Genomic DNA, 23,180 nt, shown 5'->3' on the forward strand with positions numbered 1-23,180 from the left:
ATAATGAAAAGTTTTAAAAATCTAGCATTTCACAGATGAAAATGAGGACATATGTGGCCAAGCAACATGAGAGTTCGATCAAGATGGCAAAGGTTTTTAATGAAGAACAGAGTGCAGCAGTTTGCTTTTGCCTGAACCTACTGGGAAGGGAAATATTTTGCTCACTCCTCTCCCCACCCCGAGTCAACTGAATACAAATGACTTTTGCCCTTTAAACTCAGTTTGCAACAACTGAAGCAAGCGGAAGACAAAGTAGACAAGTGGGAGAAGGACAGAGAAACTGGGGCATTTTAAGAGCAGCTAAAAAAGTGGGACAGAAGAGGATGAATCAGGATCGTCCCTGCTGAATCGAGGGTTGAAACAGCGTCTTCAGCCTGCTAAAATGGCTGCTCACGAAATGAAAGGCAGTTTGCATGTTAAAGTCTGCTCAGATCTTACTTTCCTTCCCTCCCACTGTTGCATTTTTTGTTGATGTTGAAACCTTGGATTGTTAAAATGGTTTACGCAAAGGGGAACTGTAGCGAAGAGAGCTGTGTTCCTGGTAACAGTTTATTCCCTAAATAAACCATCCCTTTAGTGGTTCTCTTTAGCAATGCAGACTGATACTATGGTGTGGTGGGGGATGTGGTGTCTAGCAATATGGTACGCTTGCCAGAAGACCCACAACATGGAGTGTTCACTTGGTCTGTGCCCAACAGTTGTGCGGTGCTACCATAGACTGAGTGCCAGCTGCTGGAAGGCTCAAAGGAGCTCTCTGTACCATCCTCAAGCAAGGAAAATGTTCCAAGTGTTGTATATAGATGGCTTTATACCATCATATAGACTGTCACTCATAAAGAACAATTTGTCATTCCTTTGGTGGAGTAGGTATAATGTAAGCTGTACAATGATATGTGGGCTAGATGCCCAAAGGTTACAGGGTTTGGGACAATAGTTCTCAGCTTTATCACTAGCATGCCATAACAAACTATAGTTAAATGTGACACGCTCAAATTGCAATCGTTTGTTTGGGATCAAATGTTGAACTTGATTGTCTTAAGTTAACCGTGGAATGACAAAGAAAGAAAGAGTGCTGTCACATTCTCAACAGTGTTTGGAAGCCGGGCTTATTAGCAGTCCTAATTGTTAATTAATCAGCCATGTCAAGCAATTAATACAACAAATATTTGTTTGTACCCATTAGACCAGAGAAGGATTGCCAGTCTGCCTCTCGTCCAGTCGCTGAGAACTGAGCGCATTATTACCTTACATTGCTTCTTCTCCCATCTTTTGAGTTGTGGAGCTTTGTTGTGCCCTGGTTCAAGGAGATGGTGGGAGTTGTGGCCCAAAGCATTTTGAGGTTGCAAGGCTGGGGGTGACAACTCCAAAGGGCCAGAGGTGTGAATGTGGGGTGGGATGTTTTTTGCTGCCAGAGGTAGAAGATGAGATGGTGCCCGTTCATGCACCATCATGCATAGAGAAGTGGATTAGTCTACCAATTCAACTTTACTTCAGTACTGGATATGGGGTGGGATTCCTACACACACACACACACACATACACAACTGAGAGTAGGGGGACAGTTGAACTTTGCAGGGATGAAGCCCATTTATTTGCCCAAGAGTAGGGCTGGTCCTCAAAGAAGGGCATTAACAACACGTTCCTATTGGCAGTGGACTAATACAGCCAGCCTTTTGGAGCAGGGGGCTGGCAGCAAGGAGGTGTTTTATGGCCATTGGAAGACTGATGCTGCAATTACAGCTCCGCTTACTTCCATTTCAAAGCAAGAGAAATAAATTGGAAATCGCCTCCTCCTGTTGCTATGACAGAATAGTCCTTCGCGCACGCAAAGGACGTGTTCTGAAGCGAGGAGCAATCCAGGAGTAGACATGCAAGGTTAATGGCTTCAAAGAAATGAAGCAGTGGGCTGCTTTCCAGACTTTAAAAAACGCGTGAGTGATTGGTTTGTGTGTTGGTTTAATGGTGTGTGCAGCATTAGTAGCATCTAATGCTCCCACTTATGTGCTTCTCTCTCTCTCTCTCTTTAAACTGCAGGCTGCAAACAGTTACCTGAGGGATCAGTGGTTTCATTCGTTGCAGTGGAAGGTAGGATTTCTGTATTTCTGGAACCATCGTTATAAAAAGAAAAATCCTTGAATTAATTCCTGCCACTCTTCTTTAAAAATATTGCATCTCTGCTATTTGGATCTCCAACTAGTCTCCTGTCCAGGATGAGGATCAGATCCTGCCCTTGTATTTGTATAGCAGCCGCCGCCATTCATACACCAGGTCCCTGAGTTTTGCTGTCTTTTTGGAAACCTTGAGATTTGTAGGCAGGAAATTTTGCCTTTGGTCCAAGAAACTCTGACACCTAGACTATCCCAACATGTGTAAAATAGAGCTTGAGATGTTATTTTTTTACATATTAATTTACTATACTCATTATTCTGACGATCCAACTGCAGCACAGAAAGGTAACTTGTTACTTCTTACTAGCCAGTTACTATTACTATTAACTTTATGCCATTGGAAGATATAGGAAGGTGCTCTCTGGCACCCCCAAGTGACCAATTCAGATATTCCTGTTGGAATCACAGAGCAGCATGAACCAGCTACTTATGTGAATCTTCCTTCATTGATAAGATTGAATCAGCCCACAGACACTCTATTCCCATTGCACTGAAAAATAGTGAATTATTGTAGTTAAAGACAAAGTAGTACCTCTATTTCATCTTATGATTGCAAAAGTAACAAGTTGCCAATGCACCCAATTGGAAAAACTAGTTAGATCTTTGCTCTGGTATACCCCATTTTGGTTTGTGATACACAATGTAAGACAATTCTGCAAATATGTTTACCTGGATACTTTTGGTGACCAGGATTTCCATGCAGGAAAGTGAGCTGACCAATGGAGATGGGACAAATGACTCCATTTCTCCTTGGCCAGTCTATTTGGGTTTTGTGTTACAATACCTTTGAAGGAACGAAAGTCTCTTCCTCTGTGTCCTGCACAGAAATGCAGTAGAGGAAAGAAAAGGTGGGCTATTTTCCCTATGCCAGGCTGTTTGAAAGGTCTTATTTTACTAATATAAGAGGTGAATCACCTGTATTTTTATCCTGATTCTGGAGGGAGGCCAGGGCTGTATTATCAATGGTTCACTTGGTTGGTACAATTGCTCCAGGCCCCTCAGTGATAGGGGCACAGTGCTAAAGAGAAACGGTGCTATTTTATTTTCTTCCTCTTTTTACACAGCCATTTCCTGGTGTTTTTGTCATCAGCATGTTGTGTGTTACTTTTGCAACTGAGTCCAGATATATTAGGACTGGGCTGTTAGTCTCACTGAAGTCGCCGGGTTGAAAATGCCGTCACACTAAAGATATTTGTGTTGCTGTTTATTGTATTTTACTATTCATTCATGGTTTAGTGAATTTATATGATACCGTTCCTAGAGTAGGTCACACATCTGCAGGAAGAGGGGTCCTACTTTGGGGATTACTCCAGGACCTCAGACAAGAATTGTCCATAACCAGCATGGAATTTCAGCGTAATATCCTTATAGCAGTCTAACGCTGAATCCGCACTGCAGAGATAATTCGGTTCGACACTGCTTCAACTGCAATGGTTCAAGGCTATGCAATTTTGGAAGCTGTAGTTTGTTGTGGCACTGCAGTTCTGGTGCCACAACAAATTACATCTCCTAGAATTCCATAGCTTTGAGCATTGAACAGTTGAAGTGGTGTCAAACCGGATTATCTCTGCAGTGCGGATGCAATTTAGGTCTTCCCCCACCACCCCAGATTACTATATTAGTATATGGGAATCTTTACAAGGCTACTGTGTTGTTGCTGTTCTGCTTTTTCCAAGTCAGGGACTCAAAGTGACTTTGAGTTCAAATCCTTTCCCCTCCATGGAAACTAGCTGGGTGACATTGGTCAATACTCTCTTAGCTTCAGAAGAAGGCAATGGCAAACCACCTCTAAATAAATCTCACCACGAAAACTGTAGGATGGGGCTGCAATAACTCTAAGTTGACTTGAAGGCACATAACCATAACAATCCTACCATTACCCTGTTTGCCCTTAAATCCAAGCCAATGTATTTCGAATCCAGGCATCTTGTTCCCAGCAACCAGTTGTTTCTTGTCAACGTTTTGCGGCTGATTAACTTGTTTTGTCACCTGAGTAAGAGTTTCTGCTTAACGTTGAGCTGTTTACCTTGGAGGGGAGCTGACAGGTTTCAGAGGGCTTATCTTAAGGGCAACGCGAAACTGTAGGCAGGGCATTAAAGTTGAGAGTTTCCAGAGCATCCATCTAAGACATGGACCATTTCCATTGGAATTACAGAGACCTTTGGTGGTTTTTCAGCCTTCGTCCTTTGCTAGAAAGCTAAGCTGGTAGAAGAGACGGCAAAGAGAAAGGAAACATTAAAAAGCTGGGTGGAGATCTGCCAACCCAAAAACTGTTCCTCCAAGGGTGCATCTACACTGTAGAAATAATGCACTTTGATACCACTTTAAGTCCTATAGCTCCATCCTACGGAATCCTGAGATTTATAATACTGTATAGTATATATTACAAGGTCTTTAGTCCTCTCTGCCAAAGAGAGCTGGGGCCTCACAAACCCCAGGATTCTGTAGGACGGAGCCATGGCAGTTAAAGTGGTGTCAAACTGCATTATTTCTACAATGCAGATGCACCCCCAGTCAACTAACTCCAATTTATTTTTAAATAACAAATAGGATTTTTTTTTTAAATTTTAACAACTAAATCATATTTTTTAAAATATCTAAGTCAAATTATTTTATTTAAATCAGATTTTTGGATTAACAAAAAAAAAAATCATTTAAAAAAGTTAAAAGAAAGAGCCCAGGCCAAAGATATCCTCATGAATATTATTCATACAAGTTGTAATTACATTCTGTAATTCAAATAGCCTTGTTCTTTAGAGCAACGAAATGCCTTGCATTTTGGAACATGTGGCACGGCCGTTTTGGGAAGGGATCAGACCTCTAGCGTTGGTCTCTCAAAAGAGCGCGGTCGATCCTTCTGTTAGGAAAATGGTCAGAAATTCAGGAAGAAGGGAGACAGTTCTCCTGATCTAAACCAAAATTTGAGATACAGTGCCTTGCAAGGCTTGGCAATGTCTGTTTTGCACCAGTCGGAAACGCTCTCCAACACCAAGTTCAGTGAGAACATCATAGCATCACAACATTATATCCACAACTACGGGGTGTTACTGGACTAATTTCTCTGATACTGAGGTTTTTTAGTTTCTGCTCAGATTTAAAAGGCCCAAAGTGTTTCTGATGTCATCATTCATGGGGGTGGTTTTAAAACGAAAAAATGAATTCTGTTCACCAAGCACTGCCATAGCAACAGCTCAGGAAGGTACTTCACCTGAGGCTTCAGTGTGGCCTCTATCGACTCATCCAGTGTTTGCGAGAGAGAGAAAGAAAGGCACCCTAGTTCTATTGAATACCTTCCTTCAAATCCATGCAATTGGTGAAAGTCCTAGCAGCCACAGTGACATGGGCTAACGGAAGGCAACTAATGGAAAGATGCTAGGACAGCCGCTTATGCACTGCCTTCCAAAACGAAATGTGTTTGGGCAGGTAGGGAGAAGGAAAAATGGATTCCACAGAACTGTGCATATGTGGCATAGTGGTTTGAGTGTTGGACTATGACTCTGGAGACCAGGGTTCGATTTCCAGCTTGGCCATGAAACTCATTGGGGACCTTGGGCAAGTTGCACACTCTCAACCTCAGGGGAAGGCAATGGCAAACCACCTCTGGACACATCTTGTCAAGAAAACCCCAGGATAGGTTTGCCTTAGGGTTGCCCTAAGCAGTGGCATCATTAGGGGGGTGCAGGGGGTGCGGATTGCACCCTAAAGGGGGGTGACACCACTTCTCCTGAAACACCTACCTTTTGGCAGAAACCGGCTGTGGCTTTCATCCAATTCCCTTTAAAATGCTTTAAGAGATGTTGAGTGTTGGCCAAAGCTCAGTGGGAGGAGAAAGAAGAGGCCCCAGAACCTTTTAATATTAAAACTTCACATTTAAAAATTTTAAATTTAAAAAAGAATTGATTTTTTAAATTATTCTTTTAAAAAATTTCTTTAACCCAATCTTCACTATGTATATGTAAATATGTTTAGGTTGCGCATATGCAAATTGTAAATTGGAAGCTATAATTTGAATTTTGCTAGTTTACGTCACAACTATTAGCATGACGTTCAGTGGTGTATGGAAATGATGATTTTGATGAGTAACATGAGTGCAAAAAAGCATTGCAACAGATTTTGTATGGTTTGAAATGGGAGGAGGTCAATGGAGAGGTGGGTGACACCATGAGTTACCGCACTGAGTCTGGAAATTTTCAGCTGGCTGCTAACAACACAATACACTTTTCCTCGCCTCAACAACCAAGCAGCTGTTCTTTAAAATGCTTCTGCATGGCTGTGAGGAAAAGAGGAGGAAGGGAAGAGCAGCTCTGTGGCCCAGATCCTTTCAAATGGTTGGGCATGCAAGCATCCGTTGGAGCTGCTGCTCCTGAGTCACCTTTGGAAGCAAGGAGTGAGGATGCACATCATTTTGGATGGAAACGATCCTGTGAAATGTAACGCCTCCCTGCAAAATGAGGGAACTGGAGCAATTTCTGTCTCTCCCATCCCCCTGCCCTCAGCCTTCCTAACACTGCCTTTCTGAGAATAGCACAGCATCTTTGTGTGTTGGATTCACACTTCGGTACCCAAGCCTTCCCTGAGGGTCTCATGCAGCAGCGAGCAGAGAATCAGCTGCAGTAGCAAGAAGGAGAGAAGCAGCAGCTTTCTGAACCAAACATATTTTCCCAGTTTTGACAGCAGTCTGCTCTTGGTGACGACACTGATGATGCAGGTGCATTGGGGAGAGAAGCCCGTTTCACAGCCATTTATGGTGAAGCTGGGCTAAAACTACAGTGTGGTGGGTTTCCCAACCCCCAGAAAAATCAGGAGCCAAATAGGTAGGTAAAGAAGGGTGGGTTTTTTTCCTTTTTGCAACGAGGGAAAGGGAGGATGGAGAGAAGGCAAAGCAGCCAGCGAAACAGTTGCAGAAGGTAGAGAATCCGATCGAAAGGGATCGGAATTGACAATCTGATTTTAATCTGATTTGGAAATGTAATTGCCTGGCATGCAGCTCGGTGGCAAAAAGCGTCTTTGCTAAATTGGAAATGGATTGGAAAAGGAGGCCCCTTAGGAGATGAATCTTCATTATTAGCTAGTCAGGGAGCTGAGTTTTTTGAGATCGGGGACAAGGCTTAGAAGGGAGCTGTTTACCTGGAGCAACTCTTGTTTTTTTATTCTTAACTGTTGTAATTGTCGTGTGCCTTCAGGTTGTTTCTGACTTGCGGCGACTCGAAGGCCAACCTGCAACAGGGATTTCTGAGGCTGAGTGCTTGTGACTTGCCCAAGGAAACCCACTGGGTTTCCATGGCCAAGCAGAGAATCAAACCCTGGTCTTCAGAGTTGTAGTCCAGCGCTCAAACCATGCTGGCTTTTAGTTACAGGCAAGGATTTCATGTGTGTGTGTGTGTGTGTGTGTGTGTGTGTATTAGTTTTTCCTTGTGGTTGAGATGGGAGGCCTGTTACCTGGGTAACAGGCAGATCTGGCCTAGCTTCGTTGCAAGGGGATGCTTTGCAGTTATGCATTGGCTCATCCTTTCTCCGAACAACAGGTCAAAGTACAAGGCAATAAGGCTTTGGTTGCCGGATCTGGCTTCTGCTTTTAACAGAGCTAACAAGCAAGCAGGCAGCTAACCAACATCTGTGACTTAGAGACAGAGAGAGCAGAAACCACTATCTGTAAATTAGAATTTGATGCAGACCATTTCCTATGGATGTGGGTATATCATCTGAGATGGTTTTATCCTGCCTTTTGTTTTCATTAAAATATTTCATGCAAACATTTATTTATTTATTTTAAATCCATTTAATGTTCATGTACTGCTTGATAGCCTTAACCGTCTCTTCTCCAGGCTAGACATATCCAGCTCAGGATTCCATAGAAAGGATCTACAGCGCTTAAAGTGATGTCAAACTGCATCATTTCTACAGTGTAGATGCACCCACGGTTGCTTGGAAGTCTCTCCATAGGTTCACCATAAGTCAACTTGAGAGCAGTTAACAACAACAAACTATAATTATCAATGTATTTCTTCTTGATATTATTTGATTGGCTGTAATGTAAGCAGCCTTGGTTATAGGAAAACAGCAGAACTTGGGATACGCATTGAAAGAAATCAAATAGATCAGTAATAATAATTGCTTTTATAGGCTCTCTCAGTCTGATGCTGAACATAAGCCTCCAGAATGTTGCACTGCCCACCTGACATTATCCAGTGGGATAAGAGTAACCCATATATTCTCACTCTTCTTTCACATGTTCTGTGACTCTGGGTACTGAAACCCTAAAGCAAGCAATAAATTTATCCTTATATCTTTTTGGAATGCCATGTGAGAAGAAGCCAATGAAGTGCTTGCGTAAGAGAACCCTGAAGCTTTAACACAGCAACTCTTTTTGTTTTACAAGGGAGGCTTTTGCCATGTTTTGAGAAGCCTGGCAGTGGAGCAAGCTACAGTTTTCAAATTGCATTCCTTGGAACCCCTGCACTACTCTGCTGTTGCAAATGCTAACTCCTTTGCTGCAAAGTCAGCCTCTTTACCGTTGCAGGTAAATCTCAGTTAAGAAAGTTAATGTGTTCCTAGGCATGACATTATTATTATTATTATTATTATTATTATTATTATTTATAAAAACAAAATTTCCAAATTAATAACAAAAATAACAGTAAACATATATAAACATCATATCCATATAACATAAACAACCATCATACTGCAAAACAAACAGAAAACTAAACACCCCATAAAGGACCAAACAACCACAAATTAGAAGTACATAATACTAAAACATTACTTCCTACTAGTTTCCCTAAATTTCTGAGAGTTGATACTCCTGTTTCCTCAATTTCTGGATAAGCATAGATTTCATCATGTCATTACAGTGTATCGTAATATCTATTATCAGCAATCCTATGGAAAAAGAACAGTATTATTTTTGTTTTCTAAACCATTAGGTTTTCAAAACTTTATCACAATATCCCTGCCGCCAAAGCATTACGTTTCTAAACAGAAAAGTTGGCACAAAGGCAGAAATAATGGGGAACGGATAGGGATAGATTCCTACATCCCTAACAAAAGAACAATTTGGGATGTTTCAGCAAGTTTTTCATTCAAAACAAAAAAATACGCATGTGTGAAATGAAACAGGTCAGTCGTAGCCTTAATTTCAAAAGTCCCATGATTTTCTACTTTCTACTTCTATCTCCAATGCCAACCAATGTTGGTGATGCATGGTAACAGGCATTTGATTTCTGGATTCTTTTATATGTTGCTCACCCCTATAATATTAGATGTACTAATATTCCTGTAATGATACAGGAGTCTTTTTTCTGGGATAGGCCCAAATGTTAGTAAACCCATTTGTCAAATTAAAGTACAGCTGGGGTCACCGTCGGTTTGTCTTTGGGGAAGTTGTTTAGTGTCCCAAATGGAACTAGAGAGGTCAATGCAGAAACTGGAAGTTATGAGCTGGTTCACATGGTAAAATAAGCAAAAAAAATTATAGGGACTTTCATTTATTGTTTATGAGCAGTGCGCAAATGCATACTGCCTAGTTACTCTTGCAATGGGAAAGGCTAAACTTTGCTGCTATAGCTATTGCTATAGAGTAGCCACTCTATACCAATAGCAAGTACATTTCTATACTGCTTATCGGTACACTTAAGCACTCCCGAAGCAGTTTACAAAGTGTAAGCCAATTGTCCCAAACAAGCCGGGTTCTCATTTTACCGACCTCGGAAGGATGCCAGGCTGAGTCAACCCAGAGCCTCTGGCTGGTATTGAACTCACAACCTTGTGGTTTGTTGAGTGAGTGGCTGCAGTTGTCTCCCAAGGAACCAGAGATTGAAACCATTTAAAAAAAGGTAAAACAAACCATGAACTCCATCTGAAATCTGTTGAGAGAAGCAAATCAGGTTGGCAGCTGTGTCCAAGTTTACTCTACACGATGGCTTGTTTAGCTTCTCCAAATGTAAGGAAGTGTGATTCTGCACAGTGCTCCAGCATGCTGCTTATCCGTGATAAGCCACAATCCCTGTGGCTCCCTGGTTTACTGGGATGCACAGTCCTTTGTTTCATAATTTGCACACTAAAGTGTCGCCGAGTAAAATGGCGGTGTGTAATTGCTGAGAGCCTTATTAGACATGCTGAAATAAAAGTTATTTTGTTAGCTCCTAAACTGGACCATAAAATCCACACCTAGCATTGGCAAGCCTTTCTTAACTAAAAGTCGCTTGCTCTTATTACCCTAAATGTAAAAGATCCATGGTGCCCAGCATAAAACTGTCAAAGCTCTGGCCTCAGAAGGAGAGGAGAGCAGGCCACATCTGCTGGACTTCATTCAGTTTTTAAAAATCCTGTTCTCAGTGCATCTCTGAGAAGAAGCAAAATGCACCACTTGTAAACCTTGTGCATCTAAGGTCTGCTGTGCATAAGGCTAAGGAGGAATCCCCTGTCCTTTCCCTGTTTCTGGAGGGTGACTTCCTTTCAGCTTTGCAATAAATCAGTAATTTCTGGCACACCGTGGGAAGGGAAGCTGATGAACACTTTGGCTTTAAGACTAGCGTGCCTGCAACTAAACCAGTGATTCACTGCCGGGAAAGGTGGTCCCTGCAGGAATCCGTGGCAGTTGGAAGCTGGAGTGGACTAGAGAAGAGGATAAGTTTAGATTTCTCCATGTGAGTCATGGAAAACTCTTGGAGTCTCTTGGGGGACGTTTTAGGGGGCAAGGGAAAGGGGCAGAATGTAGCATGAAAAGACAGGCAACAAATGGAAAAGACGGACATGGGGCAGAAAAGGGAATGCAACAAGGAGGCCAGGCTCATGGTTCCTTAGGGATTGAGCCTGTTGACTTCACAAGAGACACTGCAAACCCCAAGATGACAGCATTTTTTCCATCTGCGTGCGTTTCTAGTTCCATTCCACCGTGCAGAGATTTGTGGTAGGGATTTTGCTGATGTCACTGAATACCCCTGTGGCCTGGGCACACATCTTGGCAAAACAGGCTTGAAAAATACAGGGCATGTAGATGCCTCTGTACTGCGTACATTGTGGCAAAAGCGTATCCCTTTTATGCTCCATCTTGCCCTTCCAGAATGCAAAATGTACTTACTTTTACTTCTTTGTTATTATGAGGAAAGTATACTCCATCTGTTGAAAATTGATCCTGGTGCATTAAATAGTATTAGTTATTTAAAAGATGCCTGCTTGTCTGCCTTCTGTCTCTCTGTAAAGATGCTTTCTTTAAGCAACTTTGTGTTTATAGTATCAAATTGGCGGTGCAATTGTCTGCTCAAGGTAGACCCTACTGAGTTCAGTGGGGTTCCCCCCCCCCAGTAAGTGAGTACAGAATTACAGTCTTAGTATTAATTTCCAGAATGTTAGTAATATTTCCTTTGAAACCCAAATAGTGTCTTGGTTCATTTCTGGTCTCAGTTATTTTTATCCAGCAGCAATAAAGCCAGAAAGTGCTGAAAAGGAGAAATCATTTATAAACAAAGGGAAAGGTTTACTTCTCTTTCTATGTTTCTTTCTCTCTCCCTTTCTTTTTTAGTTCAGTGGCAAACGCATGGGGTTTTGTCTTCCAAAGTGCCAGTTTCAGTTGGCCACAGATTAGAAATTCACAGTGGAGAAAATTGGTGACCATATTTGGGCACAGATACTATTCGTGTCTGTCACTTTGTACCATAACTATCCCATGTTCAGTGATGTTGCTTTGTTGTTGTTGTTGTTGTGTGCCTTCACATTATTTCCTCCATAACCTAAGATGGTGATGTCCAACTCTAGGGCATACAAACTCAGAGGTATCTATGCTCACTATAATGCAGATTTCCAGATCCATACTGTGATAATACTTAAGGCCAACCCAAAATATCCCTGTGCAAGTTTTCAAACCCACAGATTCTATCACAAGTCAAAGAATTTAAGAAAGCAAACAGAGAGATGTGGTTTGTTGTTGTTGCTTTGCAGAGTCTTGAACAGAGTCCTAACTAGAGATGGAAAGAATATCCAATGGTCAAATTTGTCAATTACATTCAAATGGACAAATTCCTTTCTCTGGTGTAAAGCAGCTTTTTCAGTCCTATATCCCTGTTCATATGTGGTCATCAGCACTTGCTCATTGTGAGTGCAAAATGGCAGTCATATTCCATTGAGCATCATTCCTGAGTGCATGCATGTGTGTGTCCCTGCTGACAAAAACAATATTGCAACCCTGAACAAATCCAGGGTAAGTCAGAGTCGAAGTCTCTGGGGTGCTGTTCTGCATTTCCCTTCTCCTCCCATCATTCATTAGTCTTGCGGTAACGTTTCACTTTTTTAAAAGGCTAAAAAACAATGACACATTGTGCAAACATGTTTAAAACCCTCTGGCCCTGAGAGCTGAAAGAGGGAGGGAGGGAAGAAGGGAGGAGAGAAGAGAAGAGAAGGGGGGCAGCAATAAATGTAGATATTGATCTTCCTCTCCTTGTGACAGTCAGAGGAGAGAGATTGAGCGAGAAAGGAAGACAAATCCTGAAGCTCCATTTCAGACAACCATCTTTCAGGTAGCTATGCCAGCCATTTCAGATCTTTCGTCAATAGCGGTCAGTTTGTCCTCCACTTCCTCCGCTCACCAATGAACAGCTGAAAAATCTTGCAGTCAAATAGTTACTAAATTGTACGGAGGCTAGTTTCCCTGCCATATACAAGGGGGGTAAAAAAAACCCCAAAGTTTATTTGGGGAATTTTGGCAACTGCTTTTATATATCCGATTCTGCCCAGCTGCCAGTTTCTTCTTGACCAAGATCCCATTCAAATTAGAAAAGTCAGCGCTGGAGGCTCCATGGATGGATTCAGAGGTGCGGGGAAAATAATGGCAAAGTGTTGGAGATGAGGAATGTGGGTTGGCTTGTCTGTATCTTCTTTGTTTTCAGATTCTTTCCCCCAGTTCTTTATTTCATAATCTGCACACCTTAAATAACATAGAAACAGGCTGGGGCCCTTTTTCTTCTTTCAGCTGAGCAGAAATAGGCAGCCTGCAAGTATGAAAAGAATCGCTTTTTCCCCCAGTGCTTTCTCTGGAAACCCTAGAAGAGATTGAAAGGAACTGTAGCTGGAGGAGGACAGAAATGTCCTCTAATATGGATGTTCTTGGCGGGGAAATTGCGATTGCAGGATCGGCGTCATAAGGCTGCTTTTATTCTAAAGTAGGATTGATTGATTGATTGATTGATTGGGGGATTGGGTTGGGTTTTTTATTTTATTTTATTTGGCTGTTTATGTTTGGAAGAGTGCGATGTACTCACAGCACATAGCAACAATGCACAAGGCAAGTAGAAATGCTGTGTGTTTCATTTTTGGAGTGTACTTGGTTAATTTAAACTGACCTGGAGAGTGGGAGTGAAAAGTCCTTGGTAATACTGGGAGCTCCCAAGAAATACTTTGAGATGAAGAGAACATCAGGAGGATCTCCAAATTAAACTCGGTTTGTACTTCCAGATACTTTTCCCCCTCTTCTAGAGGCACCTAAACTTAGCTATAAAGTGGTACTTTAAAAGGCTAATAAACATAGCATTGACGTTGTGCTTTAAAATGGCTAACAAATGTATTCAGTACAGTGGTACCCCGGGATACGAATTCACCGCGTTACGAAATTTCCGGGGTACGAAAAAGTTAGATTTAAAAAAACTGTTCCGGGTTACGAAGGATTTTTCGGGTTACGAAAATCTTTTCGGCGCGAAATTCAAAGCGCGGCTAGTGGCTAGTGGCTTTCCAGCGGCTTTTCGGGTTGCGAAATGTATCGGGTTACGAACGGCGCCGCGGAACGAATTAAATTCGTAACCCGAGGTAGCACTGTATGCAAAGAGAACTTATGGCACATTAGAGACTCATTGAAAGAAAGACATTGGCAGCCTGAGCTTTCATGGTCTTTAGTCTACTTCCTCAGATGCTTTTCGAAGGAAGTAGACTTAAGTCTATGAAAGTTCATACTGCCATGTCTTCCTTTCAGTGAGTCTCAAACGTGCTACAAGATCTCTTTGCATACTGATTTTACAGACTAACAGGGTTATATCTTTGAGTATATTCTGGTGCAGCCTTTTGGAGGCCTGAAGAAAGTTGAGATTGAGGTATGCAAAGTTCTGCTGGGGTTGCATGGTTAGCTTTGAAGATACAGCTGGACTTCATTGTTACTGTTGCAAAAATATCCTTCTGGATATTAACAAGATGTTATGCCTGCATTGTAGATCTGTATGTAGAAAAGGGCTCTATATGTACAGTTTTGATTCCAAAAGCACTGAAAATGTGTGACTAAAACAGAGGTACTAGTCTAAGTGAAGTGATGGATAATGTTATCAGGCAGATCAGGAATGAATGCCTCTTTGTTTTTGTTTGCTATTATGTTTTCACTTGGTCTTCAGAAAAATAACGTATAGGTAGTGACAGTGACAATCATGTTGTTATCTCCACTCTTTTGCCTGTACAAACTTAGTTTGTCGTTGGTGTTATTGTGTATCTTCGAGTCGTTTTTGACATATGATTTTCTTGGCAAATTTTGTTCAGAGTGGGATTTGTCTTTGTTTTCCTCTGAGGCTGAAAGAGCACGACTCGCTCAAAACCATGCATTGGGTTTCCATGGCTGAATGGGGATTCAAACCCAGGTCTCCTGGATTCTTAGTCCAACGCTCAAACCACTAAACCACATTGATTTGTGTCACTCCAAATCTCTTTGGTCCTTAGTGCCAGCCCTTGGAAACCTCACACCAGGCTTCACCTAGATTTCCCATATATCTTCATATATAACTTCCCATATTTTTGTAACAGACATTGTGCCGGAGGTAAATAAAACTAATCTAAATCTGTGTCCCAAAATTGTCTATGTGGGTGGCTGATAGAGTGACACCTTTGCTTTCCGATAGTTCTGTGTACACAAGCTTCATTTCATGCACAAAATTGTTCAAAATGTTGTGTATAAAATTACCTTTGGGCTATGTGTATAAGTTGTATACGAAACATAAATGAATTTCATGGTTAGACTTGGGTCCCATCTCCAAGATTATGTATATGCACATATTCCAAAATCTGGAAAACTCCAAAATCCCAAAGGCTTGGGGGTCTCAAACATTTTAATAAGGGAAACTCAGCCCTGTATCAATTTTGGGGTAACTGATGCCCCATTGTTTCGTTTTATAATATGCCATATTCAGTCTAATGACCGAAAGCCTCCTCCTTTGCTTTTTGTAGGCAAATACATTCAAAGTTAAACAGTAAGCTAAAAGCATGGTTTTCCAAGTATGGCTGTTTGTGACGTATCATAAAGTCAAAACCTATAGCACATGCTGCACCGATTTCCTTCTCCATCCCCAAACCTGCGCTTCCCTTTTGCTATCTGCTTTCTTCCGGGGATTGAAATGGCTGCCAGTTTTAAAATCATTCTGAAGCATATAAAGAAGATGCCATCTGGGGAAGGGATTGATTGATAAGCAAATAATCACAGACGAGGCATGGAGCGTTCTCGAAACCTCTGCACTGCATTAGCCAATGGAAAACTCATCACATCAAACTGAACATGATAAAAAGGCATTAGTGCCCTTAGTGCTCAGTAACGAATAAAACAGGAACCTTAGAGAGGAAAGTGAGAAAAATGGGAGAGGAATATTGCTTGCATAACGGCGAGCTTCGATCTTTCTCACCCAGTGGGCAAATTTGCAGGTAAAGCAGAACCATAACGTTGCACATTGCATACATGAGCAGTAATATGTTCATGCAGAGGACAAAGTTCAAGCACATTACTTTTTAAAATTGACTTTCCAAGCATTGACTGCCACAGTTTCTTTTTCTTTTTCACTTTTATTGTAGGATTTGCATAGAGGTTAACATACAGCAAGGCCATTTTCGTCAATAGATGCAAATCGGTTTCAGTGTAGAATGAACTATCACAACAACATTAATGGAAAACAGTCCTTTTTTCTTTTTCCTTTCCTTTTTAAAAAACAACTTTCTATATTCTGGTTCAGAACAGATCCTCTCCACTCCAACAGTGATAAAATATCAAGTACTCTCAGTACTCCCAGGCTATGCTTGGCTGTTGAAGAAACCATGATGACACCTGTCCATCACCATGACTGATTCCAGGACGTCTCCTTTTTCCAAAGTTGTCCATCCCACACTTTGCACTCGGAGGCAGGCTATTCCTGCATAGAGAATGTGTATTTCTAGTAGCTGTGATGAGCATCAATAATCTCACTTTTCTGACAGTATCATGCTTTCATGCATCAAAACCATGTATGGAATAAAACTTGAAGGAAGTTGTGTCTTAAATTTATAATATAAGCCTGAGGCTTGGGACTGTCATGTTGTGTATCTTTCTAAACACACTGGGAGCCTTTTTGACTCTAGATCACAATAGAAATGGGTTGGAATTTGATTCCAGTTGGGAAACTTTGACCCTTCAGGTGTTTGGAGTTCTGTCTTGCTGGGTGGACTAAGGGGCGGTCTTCAGCTGCACTGGATCAGGGCCACGGCAGCCGCACACTATGGCCCCGATCTGGCCTTTCCAGGGCACAATAGTTGTGGCGCGGTGGCTTTAAGGTGCTCCTTTGAGGCTGCATCATGTGAACGCAGCACCAGAGGAGCATTGTGACGCTGTGCACTATGTGGCGCGGTGTGTGGCATCACAGCACCCTGGGGGCGGAGTTGTGGCATGCGTCATGTCAATGCCATGCCCCCAGACCAGCCTTTATGGTCGGTGTGCACAGCCCCTAAGTGAATGTAGGGAAAAAACGTCATTCAACTACTTTGAATGAATGACTGAATGCCCAGCATGACCCACATTCTTGGTTCGGCTTGGGAGCGCTGAGAGAGTCTCTGCAAAAGGCAGTTTTCTTTTCCCTAGGACAACAGGACATTCAAAGCGCAGGAATGAGTTTGCATCACTGGGTTTGCATTACTTCCTTTCAGCCATAAGAACTACTGCTGGTTTTAACAAGGCTTTCTGATTGTACGTCGGAACAGGATACAAGGGCCTGTTACAGACTGCCAAAATAAAGCTGCTTTGGGTCTCTTTGGAGGTATGCTATTTAAATGATGCATGCATCCTAAGAATCCGGAAGCTGCACCAAAAGCTGCACTCCGGTGCTTAGGAATGGAGTGTGGCTTTGGCGCGACCTCCGGACTCTTAGGACCCGTGCATCATTTAAATAGCATACCTCCAAAGAGACCCAAAGCAGCTCTATTTTGGCAGTCTGTAACAGGCCATAGTTTCCTAAAAAGAGTTACACAACTGTGTTCTTAATTTTGAAGCAATAGTGTGTTGGGTAATTCCTTGAACTGTCTGAGTTGGATTTAATGACATTTCCATCTCTTGTCAGTGCCTGGATGCGCAAGGAATCATGACATTGACTCATCTCCTGGCAGAGTTCCCATATGTGGTCCTTATTTTCTCTGTGCTCCCCAGATATTTTCTTTCCTAATGAATGGCCAGCAGCTGGCTCAAAGGTTACTCGCTTTACAATACCTGTATATTACCTGTGTTGCAGTACCGTACCTCTGTTGCATGAAGTCCTGGGACCCATCCACAATACAGAATTATAGCGCTATTATTCTACTTTTAATGGCCATGGATTCACCCTGAGGTTTGTAGGGCTGAAAAATCCCTAATCTTCCAATCCCAGGATTCCTTAGGATGGAACCATGGCAGCTAAAGTGGAATAATTGAGCTATAACTGTGGTGCAAATTGGCCCCAGGTAAAATTGAGATGTTGCCACCTTTCCTGATGTTTCTAAGATTGAAGTGTCCCCTGATCCCTGAGTTTCAGCAGCTGGAGGAGGAAGGATTCTGTACCTTAGACCATTTGTAACATATGAACCATCCTTGATAACAGAAGCAGGATTGATTCTTTGCAAATTAATGTGATAAATCTATATTGGCATCATCAATAAAAGAAACTCACAGAAATTTCCAATTGGAAAAGAAAATGAATGGGAATTGCCTCCCGTTCTCACAGATAAACGTAACCAAAGGGTGGTTCTGTCCATGTTTATTGAGAGCTGGGTTCCACAGTGTTGATGTCAATGTGCATATGACTGTAGTTCAGACTGCTACAATAGATAGAGATCTATCTTGATTTATCTTGATTTTACTGACGCCTGGCTAGAATGATCCACTTTTTAATGGGGCTATAATATCATTTATCTTTACTGTGACTTTGTAGAGTGGAATATTGGTTGCATACTATTTAGGAAGGTGTAACTAACAAAGGTCCCATCTGCATAAATGCAGCAAACCAGATGGATAGAAGGAAAAGCACAGTTATTACCTCTTAATTGAGCCTTATCCATCTTGTCTATCTGCTATTTTATCCATCTGTATCTATCTGTTCCCTAAAACTCTTAGGAAAATGTCCTGTAATGTTCTGCTGTGTTAAAAAGCAAAATAAATTGATAAACTCAAACTTCTTTATTCTTTCTAGGTGTCACCGCATACACACTTTATGGAGCTCTAAGCAGCTGGGAAGCAGCTAGCTTGCATTTCCCCATTATTATTTCTGTTATCTAATAATTTAATTTAATTGTTTTTCACTCCAGAAAAAGATCTACAAGTACAAGAAGGTGCTGAGCAACCCAAGCCGCTTAGAGGTAGTTTTGAAGGAGATCCGCACATTGGTAGACATGGCGCTGACCTCTCCTTTGCAGGACGAATCCATCCATCAAGCTCCTCTGGAGATTGTTTCCAAGTTGCTCTCAGAGGTAAACTCTTGGTGACGTTGTCTCCTTGTTTCTGTTACCAAATAATAAAAAAGGTGTGAATATTTGGATTGCCTAGATTGCCTAGAGCTGCTAATTTTGTTAGACACCAGATTTCCAACCTGTTGGTGACCCAAAGCTTGTGAGCAAGCAGAAGGGGAATATCATTTCACATCTTTATCCTCTTTATTAATGCATTGTGTAGAAGGCGGTGGGAACAACAGAGAGGTAAGTTGTGCATAGGATGAAAAACTCATTTGAGAAGCTATTTCTGTGAGCAGCTGGCGAAACATGTTATGTGCTGAATTATTTTTAAATGAAGTTTCCTGCCTCCTTTCCTGTTAAAGCAGAACTGCCAAGCAGCTGATCAAACTAGTAAATCCATGTTTGATTAAATAGATACGTATTAGCATACTCTCTGCAAACATATATACCTCCTAAAGAAGGAATAGGCAACACACAGCCTACAATCTCTATCCCTCTATCCTGCCACAGCTGAATTTGCCATCGTGCCACTGAATTGTGGTGATGCTGGTCACCAAGTTTTTCCTTAAAGCAAAACATGCTGGAAGTATCCAAGAAGTGCAGTTTTGTAATGAAACAAGATGTGTTTCAAACACCTTATTTTGAAAGGGAATTGCAGGGTTTTACTAATAAACCACCAGCAAGTAAGTGCAGGTGCTTGAACGGCCAGGTCTTATGGACCATCCTTAGTGTTCAAAGCAATGAGGTCTGGGATATAACTTCTAATGGGCTGCTCTTTCCATAGTCTTCCATATTAAACTGTGCTGGGAAACATGAGGTTTAAAGTAGAAGATCTTTTGATGCATTTAAAAAAACTGATTTCTTCATTGGTATTCTCTTTTCAGAATACAAATCTAACCCCACAAGAGCATGAAAATATTATTGTGGTAAGTATGGAGTAACATCTTTTTACTGACAACTTCACTGAGGTTTACCTTGCCATGTTTTTTTTTCTTGTTTAATTTTTCTGTATTACCGTTTCTGCTCATTTCTTCTGCCGTAATAAATTGGCCGTACTCTGAAGGTTTCCCACCCGTTCATGAAATTGTGAAGGGTGGTTTCATGAATTTCTTAACACAAATACAGTTCACAGGATATTTGGAGAGACAGATGAGGGAGCCATGCTCTTTAAATGGGTTTACACTGAGAAGTACAGATATGCCCTAATACCTGTGGTTCTCCAGATGTGGTTAGACTGATACATTTACCATGCCTCACAGTTGACTATACTGGCTAGTTGCTGTGTATTTTATTACTGACTTGTAGAGACCCTAAGGTAAACCTACAACAGAGTCCGTGGATATGGAGGTTCGACTGTGGAATCCTGGGACTGGCAGTTTAGCGAGGGACATTTGCAATTCTCTGCCAGAGAGCACCAGTGGCTTACTAAACTATTAAATCCTAGGATTCCATAGGACAGAACCATGGTAATTAAAGTGGAACGGTAGCACTATAATTCTATAGTATGAACAGGCCCCAGACAGAGTTGGATTTTAATTCCTGCTTGGCCTTAGACCTCATACCGCAAACCTGAATCCACATCTACTAAATCCAAAACTCTGGATATGCTTCTAATCTAAAATGGTCAATATATTTCCGGTTGGCTAATTAAATGACAGGAGATGTCGATATCCTTCCTCTCTATCATTCGTCTGTCCCAAGGATGCCAGCAATTTATCAGAGAGGCGAAAATTGCCTCCCCATCGCTCTAATTCGATTTCTGCCACCGGCAATTTCCAGGAGATTTACTCAGTAATCTAATCTCGGGTGCCGCTGTCACCTGATCATGTCATGTCTCAGCAAATCTCCCAGCAAAAGTGTCTTGATGGTAACGTGCAGCTGTCACCGGGCATAAATTTCACTTAACCGCCCCTTGGAAGCCCTCTTGAGCCGAGTGGTCACCATGACACTCTGTTTCCAAAACCACGGTTGCCTTTCCCTTTTCAATTCCATGGTTAGAACAAATAGAGATCATCATTTTCAACTTAGTCCAGTAACTAACAGGTAGCCATGCAGTTGTCTAGCACTAGTATAATAGTATAATATGCGCACAGCTCAGTGCTGTGTTCAGCATACTATATATTGTCTCCTGCACCAGCTGTCATTTCTGCGTCAGTGTATGTCGGCTTACATGATAGCATGCATTTAAGGTGCATTTAGTAGGAAAAGAGGAGGACTTCATTACAAGTGGATGGATTCAATGGAGGAAACCACAGCTGCCCTGAATTTGCAAGACCTGAGCAGGAGATCTCTGATTTGTGGGTCTCCATAAACCAAATCCAGCTTGATAGCACATAACAACAATAATGCATTTGGATTGTGTGCATTGCGTTTAAACATTTATGAATGTTTTAGTGTTTGACAGGAGGAAGAATCTGAAGTTCCCAAGCAAGCGATGTTTCAAACAACAATGCTGGTGTTAGAAAGCTTTAATACAAACTGTCCCAGTTGTTGTGCTTGAAAGGGTTCTGCTGTATAAATCTGATACCAGGAATCCCGTAGCTGAGCTCTAGGACAGAAAAGCCCCAGGGCCTTCCCTGTATACTGAGAATCTTTTGTTCCAGCAACACTTTGTAATTTACAATTGAGGCAGCGGTGACATAATTTCATTACACGCACCGCGGTGGTTATAACCTCTAATACATTTACCACCCGTAACCTCTTTGGGTTGCCTAGTGATGGTCAGAGAGGTGATGGAGAACAAGGAGTCCGGAAAGCAAGAAGCTCATTTGGAAAAGAAAAGGAGGAAAGCTCAGATGTTTCCACAAGCAAAATTTGGAATGGGCCGTATTTTTGTTGCAACCAGCAGCCTTGGAGCATCTTTTACAAATAAGTCTTACTAAGTTGCTTGCATTTAACATGGTTAAAGGTTATAGGATACCATCTTAATTAATGGGTATATAACATATAGGACTTTTAATATGTTGTTTTATTTTATAATTTCTGTGCTGTGTGTAATACATGTAAAGCACAGAAGTTGGGTTGTAGGTCTCAAAGCACGGTTTCTAGTAAAGATAGTCTAGACCTGTGAACAGGCTCCTCCGTCTGAACAGTTTTGTCATTTTGGAAGAAGACTTCACCACTTTTCCCCTTCTCTTCTTTGCCTGCCTTCTCCAAATGGTCAGCCTGTTTTTGGACCAACACAGAATTATTTTAAGGATTCAGAGACATAGCCGTGTTAGTCTGGAATATCACTGTGCAAAAGGATTTCGAGCACCTTTGAGACTAACTAAGACGAAGACATAGCATAAGCTTTTGTAGACTTGGTTTACTTCATGAATCTAAGGAAGTAGTCCTAGTCTATGAAAGCTTATGCTTATTTATGTAATACATGGAACAAAAATGCAAACTGGTAAAGTTCACATTTATTGCATCTGATCTGGAAAATGTCAAATGGGATTCTTTTTAAATATAGCATAATAGCGATGATGCATGTTTTAACTCTTGGTAACAGCCAAAACCCAACTATAAATCTTTACCCTACTATTTTTAGGCACTCGCTCCTTTGCTGGAAAACAACCACCCACCTCCTGACTTGTGTGAATTTTTTTGCAAGGTATTTCTGGCTCTTTTGTGTTGATGATGTTGTTTTGTTAAACTGTTTAAAACTCTCTTTAAATCTGGCAAATCTGGACTACAAGGGCCCAGTTAATTTCTCCATTGGGCAGAGGCAACAGTGCAGCCAATGCCATGTGGATTAGACCACTGTTTTAAATTCCCAGTTGCACTCCAGAGTGGCATTGCATCAGAAGCATTATGGAAAATTAAAATGACTGTCGCCTCGCATAGAAAGGCTAGGGTTGTGTTGGGCCCTGGCAGCTATTGGGGTAGAGGGCACAACGGTAGATCTGTTTCTGAGCCAAAGCCAATTTTGTGGACCTGTGTCTATATAGAAGAATTTATATGGGGATCAGTATAGAAAATCTGAGAGGAGGGAAAGCGGATTATACAGTTGGTGCTCCATGTCCACAGATTTTTTTAATCTGTGGATTCAAGCATCCATGGATTGAAAATATTCCCAAAAATATAAATTTCCAAAAGCAAACCTTGATTTTGCCATTTTATATAAGGGCCATCCTTTTACTCTTCCATTGTATTTAATGGGACTTGAGCATCCATGGATTTTGGGATCCACAGGGGATCCTAGAACCAAACCCTAGCAGATACCAAGGGCCCACTGTAATCTTCATTGATAAATGACATTTCACGGTAATGCATATTTGGCTTGTTTTTGTGGAAGATCGCCTCCTCATACCCTACCGTTCCATTGTAACAGAGGGTAAATTGATGTCCTTT

The 23,180-nt window shown here is 41.6% G+C and overlaps 1 protein-coding gene across 3 annotated transcripts in view; it reads left to right on the forward strand.

Annotated features, from left to right (window-relative positions):
* Positions 1–23,180, forward strand: part of LOC149306009 (C-Maf-inducing protein) — a 117,557-nt gene that overhangs the window by 73,668 nt on the left and 20,709 nt on the right. For all 3 annotated transcript variants that reach the window (XM_089477118.1, XM_089477119.1, XM_089477120.1), the window contains exons 3-6: positions 2,035–2,085; positions 18,702–18,863; positions 19,730–19,771; positions 22,378–22,440. In XM_089477118.1, coding sequence (XP_089333244.1) covers positions 2,035–2,085; positions 18,702–18,863; positions 19,730–19,771; positions 22,378–22,440 — 318 coding nt within the window. The remainder of the gene's footprint in view (positions 1–2,034; positions 2,086–18,701; positions 18,864–19,729; positions 19,772–22,377; positions 22,441–23,180) is intronic.

This window comes from Sceloporus occidentalis, unplaced genomic scaffold (assembly GCF_023333645.1).
Source record: "Sceloporus occidentalis isolate IW3139 unplaced genomic scaffold, rSceOcc1.0.p SCAF_10, whole genome shotgun sequence".
Classification (NCBI taxonomy): Eukaryota; Metazoa; Chordata; class Lepidosauria; order Squamata; family Phrynosomatidae; genus Sceloporus; species Sceloporus occidentalis.